The sequence below is a fragment of the Parasteatoda tepidariorum genome, chromosome 6, assembly GCF_982258835.1.
Source record: "Parasteatoda tepidariorum strain Cologne lab strain chromosome 6, Ptep-v5.0, whole genome shotgun sequence".
Classification (NCBI taxonomy): Eukaryota; Metazoa; Arthropoda; class Arachnida; order Araneae; family Theridiidae; genus Parasteatoda; species Parasteatoda tepidariorum.
In genome coordinates, this window is record NC_141760.1 from 64,867,480 (window position 1) to 64,878,402 (window position 10,923).

Genomic DNA, 10,923 nt, shown 5'->3' on the forward strand with positions numbered 1-10,923 from the left:
TCTTTAAAAGCTAAAGACAAAAAAGTTTATTTCAGGAATTCATAATAATCACTTTCCTTTCTTGCTATTATTATTTATTAAGATTTATTCATGTATTCGATTTAGTATTTAATTTTTTAAAATATATTATGAAATGGAATTCTAATTTTCAATTCTTTTAATGTAATATTTCTTTTTTAAAACTTCTTTTTCAGGGTCCAATGCAGATTCTTCACTTTGTGCTCACTGTGTAGATGTATGCAATGTAACTGTTAAAGATTGTCTGATGGAACTTTATGTAAATTTTAAAAAGTTTAAAGATCATGATTTGGGAGTAAATGACTAATCAAGTTGTTTTTTAATGCCTAACTATATATATCTGTGATAATTTGCTTAGTAAATATTTTTGACTTGCTTAAGCAAAGAATGTCTAAGGGCATTTTGTTTGATTTTTCAGTAAGACTTTCTTCTTTTTCAAAAAGTTACCTTCAGCAATTCGTAGTATGATTTTTCTTTCTTACTATTATTATTGGGTCATTGAGAAAAAATTATGTTATTGCAATGAGTTTATGTAAGCGGGTACAGATTGTACTGAGGGAAGAAAATTAATGAAGAAAAAAATAAATGGAGAAAAATAGTAAAAGGAAAAAAATAATTGAGGTTTTAAATTCCACTTTTACTCATCTGAATAAAGTTTATGCCCATTCTATATTGTTTAAAGAAGTTCTTCGATTTTTTTCTCTTTTCGTTATTATTATTATAAATTTTTTTCTTTCTTTTACTCAAATAATATTTTATCAATCACATAATTATTGTGCCTTATTTATGATAAAAAGAATTGCCTTATTTATGAAAAGTTGAACCTTCAAGCAATGACACATATTTTTTTTTATCTATTCTTAATCAAATTAAGATTGATTTAATTGCTTTGTAATTTGTATTTGTAATTTCTATATAACATAGAGGATATTGTTTTAAAATTGTTTCACATTGTTGTCAGTGCATTCTTATTGCTTAAATAGCTTATTTTAGCTTTTGACTTATTTTTATAAATAACAAACATGACACTCATGGTAAATATTTCAAAATTTGTAACTTATTACTAAAAATAATGTTCCTTTATTATTTTACAAAATAATTGTATGATATATTAAGCTACATTTTACAATATACATATTTGAATTGCTGTTTTATTATCATTGAATGATAAATAATTCATATTTAATTTCTGTTATAAGTACTTTTATAATATGTTTTATGTAAAACTGGGCACAATTTGCATATGCAATTAATATAATTATTACAAAATAATTCTTTAAATTTACCAAGAAATAATGGAATTGATCTTTCCAAGCTTCCTCTGATGAAAAAAATCAGCAATTTGTTTTTATTCTAATTGATAATAAATCTAAAAAGCAAGTTTATGAACGATTTTGCAAAGTTGCCTAAATTGAGCTAAGGCATTGTTTTAAATCTTTTCCAAATAAGGAGCAAAATGTGTGTTTTTATCTTGATTTATAAATTTTTTATTGATCTTTGTTCTTAAAAAAATATTTTATTAATTAGAGAACAGAAATGTGCTAAACTCGTAATTTCATTTTGAAAATTATTTAAAAAATGTGAACTTTTTTTAATGATAATGGTTTTTTGATGTCATACTAAGTTATTCATATTTTTTATTTACACTTTTATTTAATCTGTTATGAAACAATCTATTTCTATCGTTATATTTAAAACAAATTTTTCAGCATTACACTTTCCTGCCTCTCAAATATTTGCATTTGCAGAGGAATACCTTCTGGTTATCTGCGAATTTCTATGAATTTTAGATTAACTGTAAAAAAAAATCAAGATTCTATGATATTTCCTTTCTCAAAGGAAACTTAAAAATAATTTCTTTCATCCAAATAATAATGTAATGAAGTTTGAGCATTGTATCAGTTATGAAGTTCTTTTCCAGAATTTTCAATTGCTTATTTGATTTTTATTTATATCCAAAAAGTTCGGTCGTTTTTTTCCATTTCGAGATAAAGAGCTTCTTGAAATTTTATTTGTTGTTTGTAGATAAAGAAAATTGCTTGAAACTGTTCTAACAAATATAGAAATGTTATGCTTTTTTTAGAAAAAAAGTAGCTTGAAGTTTTTTTTAACAAAATTATATTCTTAATTATTAAATTATGATATTTATTACTGTTTCAAACCTACTTCTAAAGCCTTTTGACAATAATACAAAATGAACTTAATAAAAAAAAAATGTATGTTGTTATCACATCCAATTTTGTTGCATTTTAAAGTTATGTTTTTGATGGTTATTAATATGTTGAAAATTGATGACAGAAATTATGTACTAGCATATTTTTTTAAAATTTTTTATTGTTTGATGTTTAATAAAATTATTTAAGTTTTGCAGTTGTAATATAATTTATTTTATATCTATAATACAATTGTTTCTTCACAATTATCGTTGTTGTCCCTATGTTTGATTTTATATTTATTTCATTTATAATAGATAACTTGTTATTGATGTTATTATTAAAGAAATAATATATTTATCTCATTAACAATAGATATTCGTATTAATTGCAAAATCCTAATTGTATTTTTTTCATCCATATAGGAAGTACATTAACAGAATTTTAATTTCTCATGAATCTGGTGCTATATCGAAACAAATATAATGTTTCCATTAAAAGCCTTATATGAACTTAATTAGTTTACATTTCTTTTTTACAATAATAATAAATTTAAGGCTCTAGTTATGATTTCTCTCCATCTTCAATCCTTTTTGATTTCTTGAATCTGAAAGAACTGACAAAGAATTTAACCAATTAAAAGTTTCATTAACTGTTAGTTTTGAATTTCACCTTTCAAACGTTAACAATTGTTTTTGACAGCCAATTCATGGATTCATATCGTTTAAGATATTTTTCCATTCTCTTAATATTTTCAACAGAACATTAGAGCGAATTCCATACTTCAAATCCATATCTTTTTTTTCTCCTTGCCTTATAGTTGAACTTCTATCCTCAATATATATTTATTGTCCTTAATTTTATCTTACAAGTGTTAATTTTATTTTACTATCACTAACAGCAAATGATAAACAAAGCTCATCTAGCAACTTCAATTAGAAATTAATGAGATAAATCTTAAGGCATACTTTCATTTAATATGTCATAAAGTGCAATATAGATGTTGACAGTGCAACTAATACTGAGTGAAGGGGTAAGAAATCGCTACCTTGGTTGTAATATTCGAGATATCGTTCTCAAGTCATACTAAAGTATTGACTATTAACCTGATACTTATTTTCTTAGCAAAACTTTCATTTCCAAAGTAAAGCTTAAATTGAAATTTATTCAATCTATGTTTCACAAATGATTTGTTTCTTGAAACTATTGATTTACTTTAAAATGCATATTGGGTCATGTTTTATCAACTATTAAGTAATACATTGGCATACAAAGCTAAGCATTATATTTATTAAAAATTATATTTCACTGTAATATTTTTTAATATTTTTTTGTATTAATTTAAATTTAATAAATGTGTAGATTCAAGAAACTTAGTTGCAATAAAAACAAAAAAAGACACTGAATTATTTTCAATGATCTGAGCAGATTTTCACCCATTAAGATGCAAATTTCATTCCTTAATTATCTTAAAAAGCAAACTATCTTTCTAGCTAAGTAGACAACAATTTGATCCTTAAAATCTAAAATTATTTTTCATTTCTTTTTTGTATCTCGTTGATCAACTTACTCGAAAATTCACTGAAAAAAATTTTTTCTTAATTTTGTAAACTTGTTAAGACTATTTAATTTTTGTGCTTTATGGAATTTTACTCTACAAGGATGAAGCAGCGATTGTGTTTTGCAGCTATATAATTTTTATAAGTTAAAAAATCTAATGCTGGGATTGTAGTTGTTCTGATTTTTAACATTTCATACTGATATTCTTGATTTTTTTTCTTCTCCAGAATGTGCCATTTAGACTAATACATGATTTTTATAAGAATCATTTCGTAATTTTTTTTGTTACATTTGTTTAAGTAGAAAAGAAATGAGAAAAACCACTGTCTGTCAAAACCAGTATGTTTTAGACATTGATAGGTGTTTTTTTTTTTTCATTTGAACCAAAAAAGTAAAATTTGAAATATGTATCAAATGCAAAGGAATTGGCATGAAAGACTGTACCTTTTCCTCAGCTAAACAGATAATTATCAAGATTGGAACCAAAATTTTCTTATTAAACCCCTTCCTTCTTTTACCCCTTCTTTCTCGCTCTTGTCAAAATGACAGGGTTAAGTTTCGACCACAATTTCTCTGCCTGTGATATTTCCGAGCTGGTTTGTTCAAAGTAAAGCATGAGAATGATTAAAGCAATTGATTTCTTATGCCTGGAATCATGTTAACTTTATGTTTATGAAGATAATTATATTCAAAGACTTTCACTAATTTTCGGTGCTGTAGTTATAATAGACTACAAATCCTATTCATTTTGGAATGCTTGTATCATCTTTTTATGTTAATTAATAATGATAAAACTTAATAATTATAAAAAATAACAAACATACAATATCTCGAGCTTAGAAAATGTACACTAATTGTCATCGTTTCGACTCAAAGTCTTGTTTCATGCTTTAACTTTTGATATTCTTACAAGGAAAAATTTTAGCACTCTTACTGTCAAAATTTTTTTCTTAATAAATACAATTGCTAATTGGAAAGCAGTGTTTAAAGAAAACAATTAAGTGCTAATTGAAAAGTGACGTTTAACAAAAAATTACTAAGTTTTTTTTTTAAACACAAAAACTTTTTACAACTAATTACTAAAATGTTTTAGTTGTAATTATTTTTCCCTTGTCCTGTTTGGTGGTCTGTTAAGGACGGAATCTTAAGAACGAAATCTGGATCACTTTCCGATTGGGTTTATAAAATTTTGTAGTTCTGTGTCAGATGACAATGTAAGTTTTAATATTTTTCTAATAGATAATAAGCAAAATTAATCAAGATTTTATCGACATTAGGAATTGAGCGTCAATCAAAATGCCGCCCTTTTTAAGATTAGCTAGAACATTAAAATTTTAACTAAAGCTTTGTACTGAATGAGATTGCCAGTTTCAATTGTTTTCACGTTGCTAAAAATAAAACTTATCGTCATATTATCTTTAAATAGAATTTATCATCAATCAAAACTCATAGAAGCTAATGGGCTTAAATTGATTCCTTTTTGCTTCCACAATTTGTTTTAATACAATGCAATCATAATTAACTATCAAATGCTATCCTGCGAAATGCAAGTCCGGAAAAGCAAATGGGAAACCTGCAAGTGAGTAGTGTGGGCCTGATTGGTTGTTGAAACGTGGCGTTTGTTTAGGTTATCAACTGTTCTTTCCACTCTATTTTGAGTAAGTCAAGCCCGTCAAGTATCAATTCTCTTAAGTGACACATTCTAAATTCTTTCTCAAAGATTTCTATTATTTTTATTTTTTTTTTTTGCTATATATTTACACAGAATTGTAACACAAAGACAGGCAAGAAACCATGTGGAACATAAACTAATTATGTAAACTAATTAAGCTGCCAGGTATACAAAACAAAAATATATCATGGTTGCAATAAAATACATAAACAAATAATAAGTTAAGTGAAAGAAGTAAATGAGAAAGAATTATATTTCAACTAATCTGATGTGGATACAGCTATGTATTTAATTAACTTCTCATTCATATATAATATAATGTATTTAATTAACGTTTTTAATATATATGGGTCATTCTCACTAAAAAGGTATAAATAGACTAAAAAAATTTCTTAAATTAAAGTAATTAAAAAAGTGATAAAAATTACATAAATGCCTTTATTTACTTTTGTTATATGTCCTTATAATAATGGTCAAGTTTTCTATTTTATTTTTTACAAGATTTAAAATATTTTAAATTCTGCCTTGTCCACGGAGGAGATGTAATAGTCAACGGAGGAGACATTTTATGTTATAAAATATAAGATGTCAATGAGGACTAATTCATTAATTATTGGGCACAACTGATATGAGTTTAACATTAATAAGTAAATAATAAAATATTTCATTATTAGAGATAGAGCTACTTCCGATTAATCATGCTGCTATGAAAGAAAAAATCCATTTTTAACCTAGGTGTACAATTTCTTAAGTAACTCTTACTGAATATTAATAAATTAAAATGTAAAGACTATTGAAATAAAAATTCACACTCCACATGAAAGTTGAGTGTTGAGGGTACTCTTTTGTGACCATTTTATGCAAAATAAACATACTGTCATCCAAATAACGTTTTTGTTTTTTCTCTTTTCTTCTTGTTATTGTTTCTTTTTTCCCTGGGCACAAACGGCTAGCTCTATCAATTTCTAGAAATTTAAGTACATTTAATAGCGATTTTTCTGTTAAATCTTTTTCTGATACAAATTTTAAAGTTTCTTGCTCTTTTTTTTTTCACTTTCTTTAAACAATATAGGATTTTCTTTTAATTTCTGTCTAGCTTATCTCATACTAAGTTCTTTCTGTTCCCTTCTCCTTTGCATTTGAACATTTGATTGCTTTCTTTTCTTAAATTTTGGTTTTGCAATTTTTTACTAAAATTTGAAGAGAAAAAAAAATGTTAAACATCACAGAAATTATTTAGAAAAATTGCCAATATTTACTTCTCCGATAAGAAAAAGTTAAACTTAATTGATTTTCTTTAAAAATAGAAACAAATTAACACCATTTAAAAAAATATCAATTAAAAGAAAATAGTTTTTTAATTATTAAAATTGTATTATGGTTATCTGACACATTGACTGTGTCTTCTCCTCCGTGGACTTGTTATGTCCACGGAGGAGACAAAAACTAGTTCTTGAATTTTTCTGATTTTTAATTTTAAAGTTACAAAAATGGGGCAGTTCTTTTTGTTAAATATACTATTTTTGCAATCTAAAATTCATCTATCAAAAATAAAATAATTTTCTCTTACCTTCTTTATGATGTCCACGGAGTATATGGTGAGAACTTTGCCAAACCCCAGTTGAACACAACAATCCAAAACTGACACCAAAGAGAACAAAAACAACTGATATTTAACATTAGAAAATGGAATGGTTACCCCTCCCAGCAGCTGTCTTATAGGGATTTCGCATATGTTGCCCTTTATTGCATATTTACAGAACTATATTAATTGTCCATGGAGGGAGACATCATTTTTGATGGACCAAGTTTACTAATCATTTATTTTATAAAAAAAAAATTTTTTTTTTTTTAAATATTAAATAAAAAGTTACTATAAACATTTAACCAGGTAAAACTACAAAAATCATTAAAATAACATTTAAATTGTTTAACAGGCATTAAAAATTATTTTGTACCACAGACATAGGGACGTCCACGGAGGGGATTTTGAAGTCATGTTTATTAAAAAATAAAAATGAAATTTTAAATACATTTAGCAGAAATGCATATGATTTGTTAGTTAAGAACTTCACGAAAAATGATAAAGAAAAATATTAAGAAATCTGCTGTATTTCCTAATATTTATTACTCAGGGACTTAAAAAATCACCTTTTTGTGAGAATGACCCATATGTATTTAATTAACTTATCGTTATATAATTAACATTCTGACTTATGTAGTGAAACTTAGCTCAAGTTTTATACATCATTTTGCTGATAAAGATTAGCTGTTCAATTCTGATACTGATTCATGCAAAACTTTCTTTGACTCCAGAACCTTTGTTTTCAGGCAGGAGTTTTTTTTTTATTACATTTTCAACTGACTGTAATAATGATATACAAAATATCATTGAAAATTGCAATAAGTTAAAGTTGAAGTATTGATTTTTTTATTATTGATAAATCCAATTTTGCCAAACGATAATTCACTACATAATTTTTTTTTTTTTGAGCACTACATTTATAAAAAAATAAAAAAATCATCTGCTTACTGAAAACATTTTTTAACAATTTTAACCATCTAATGTCTAAAAGAACTGACATCTGACAATAACTATAGCGTCGAACCTGTGGATTACTAGTCCTTAATCTTAAAGTTATAATTTATTTAACGTTGAAAATTCAGCCTCTAATAGGCAATACTCACATACTTTAAAGTATAAAAAATAATGGTATCTAAAAGCGTTTCTGTCTTAAGTTATATTTGTTTTTTTCAAGAGAAGCCATTCAGGTCAGAATCAATTTTTTTATTTCTTATATATATGAATTATATTTTTTCTTCCTATTTTAAATTAAATTTGCATAGTTTTAAAATTGTTATGTTTAGAGAACATTTTCTGAAAATTAAGATTTTTTTTTGAAGTTATATGTTCGTATTAAGTAGTTATTTGGTATAAGTTGATCGTTGTTAAACTCTGAATTATATAAATTTCGAACAAAAATAAACTAAAAGAGAAAAAAGTGTTACCGCTGAAAAAAATGTTTTGCTTAAGAAAACAAATGAATAATTAATTGAGAAAAAAATGCTCTGTTACCCATTGGTCCAAAACGTTTCTCTCTTTTAACTTTTCTGTGTGAAACAAATTATTAATTTATTTTATCGATCACTTATTATTTAATTTAATATGTAATCATTTATCTTCATGTACTTGTAACATTGACCTCAGCTCAGAAGACCCCGAGAGCTCTTAAGTTGAATATCGCAGAAAATTAGCCTTTTTGTGAGAACTAAATTATTGAGTGAAACTATAAATTGCATTATACACAAACAAAAGCTATGGAGACTCGCGTAGTTATCCTCACGACTAAGGGACTCTAATCCATAATCTATCTGCCCTTGGTTATATTTTATGCTAGCCCTAAGACTCAGCAACAATGGAAGAACTCGTAAATCAGAAGCGAGAGCTTTCCCGTTCAATTAACTGTGGTTATCATATTAATACATTATAAATTGAATACCCAACAAAATATTAATTTTCCTGTTTAAGAGTAACTATTTCAATGAATAAATAAACTTTCATTATAAAGGAATCCTCTTATAATTTTAAAATTGAGAAAATTTATTAAAAGTTATATTTGGGCTGACGCATCAGAGTATTAATCCAGTTTACACTAAACTTCTTACATTTTATGCCCTTTTTCCGCTATCATTCATTATTTTTCTTTTGGTTTATGAGTTACACACAATTTACTTTAAAAAAATAGTAAATCTATTGGGGGCAAAGCAAGAAATACACCAGATTGTTGCTGTCTGTCTGTTCTGCAGTCCTTAATAGCCCATAAAGATGTCATGGCCTCAGTTTATGGGCTAAAAAAGAATACCAACCATGTAAGACCAGCATGAGATTTCTCTGCTCCCTTTTCTCTAACCGGGCGTTGAAATATACACTCCTCCAACCATAAATTCTATTCCATTTAATAAACCTCTGGTAGATTTATCCGTTCAATGTAGACGCCATTTTTTATCCCTTGTTTCTAATCTTTTGCTGAAGCTGATTGTCGACGCTCAGGTAAATATGAACTCGCTCAATAAACAGAAAATAAGCGGACTGTAAATTCACAATATTTATTTATTATTATTTGGAAGAGAGCTTTTTTGTAGCTCGTTATAGTCCGTGGGCCAAACTCATTTATCGTTCAAGTTCGTTCCGATACTTTGGGGGCAATTTTTTCTTTTGACAAAACGATTCAGAATGTTTTAGTATTTTTAATTTTATAAAGTTCTCCAAATATTATTTGGTCATAATTTAATGACAATCGATTTTATGACGCACTCTTTTTCTGTATGCCTTCGTACTCTCATCCAGTGAAATCGTCGAATTATTTTTTCCTCCGCCAAGCTAACCAATCACGCATTGTCTCCTCACAGTCGCTTACAGCAATGTTTGTAAGCAAATTGTTGGTTGCATTGATGATAATTTTCTCGATTTCATTTTAATCCTTTGAATTTTTTTTAAAATTTAAATAAAGGTCTCTTTTTAGAGCCAACTATATATTGATAACGCTTCATTTTCCCGCTTTACTGTTAAATATTTGATTTTCGTTCCGAAATTCGAATTGTGCAGGCGGTCGCATTGCGATGCCTCTCTGACCTAATCAAGAATTCGTCTCCGATTTTAAGATACAAAAATATATACTTAGCTGAAAAATGAGAAGGAATTATTTGTCTTATTTTAATTTTAATAATATTTGCTGAGTTACAAATTTAAGGGGGATATTTATATATAGATCCCACCGAAGAAATGAAAGTATTGTAGTTATGTTGATGAAATGTTAAAAAAAAATGTTTTAAACAATTTTCATTACTTTCACATTTAGTTCCAAAATGTTTAAAAAATCTACATATTAACGTTAATGATCCATTATTCAAAAAAACTATTATTTTTGTTTCACTAACAAAGGTGCTATGGTAAGTATTGTTTCAAAAGATGGTTGTTCTGATGGCTTATTTATCCAATATCTGCGATTTTTGTAGAGTCAAGCGCACATCTTATATTGCTTGCATTTTAATTTTACTTAAATATTACTTCTTTTTAAACTCTGAATGGCGTATAAATTTAAAATTTTTTATTAAGATGTGCTTACTCGGAAAAAAGAAAACAAAACTTTTTATGTTTTTATTTTTATTTTTTGCTCTTACAAAAAAGCTATAAAAAATACTCCTCTTAAATAAATACTACTCTTAAGCTATAAAAAAACTGTTAACTAATCTAAACTAAAAATAAATCATGAAATTTAAGGAAATTTATGTAAGTTTTCTCTGTAGGAGCAGCAACAAGAAATTTGACAATTTTGTATTTAATCATTGAATATTTTTTTTGAATTGAATTTGAAAACAATAGTGTAGATTCAAAACATGATTTAAACATTTAACTTCAGATATTGGTTTAAAAAATGTGTTTAATCAATTTTCCAACTGGCACTATTTCGAAAAATAGTTAAATAATGTCTCTACACTTAAATGTAAATAAATTATTGA

The 10,923-nt window shown here is 26.2% G+C and overlaps 1 protein-coding gene across 5 annotated transcripts in view; it reads left to right on the plus strand.

Annotated features, from left to right (window-relative positions):
- The window catches only part of LOC107439545 (uncharacterized), a 47,300-nt gene extending 46,669 nt beyond the window's left edge, over nt 1-631 (plus strand). For 4 of the 5 annotated variants that reach the window (XM_087165967.1, XM_043050932.3, XM_043050935.3 and 1 more), the window contains exon 19: nt 195-631. In XM_087165967.1, the coding sequence (XP_087022093.1) occupies nt 195-325 (131 nt within the window). In that variant the 3' untranslated portion in view covers nt 326-631. The remainder of the gene's footprint in view (nt 1-194) is intronic. The other variant, XM_043050956.3, reaches the window with a different exon arrangement.
- Nucleotides 632-10,923: the final 10,292 nt, after the last annotated feature.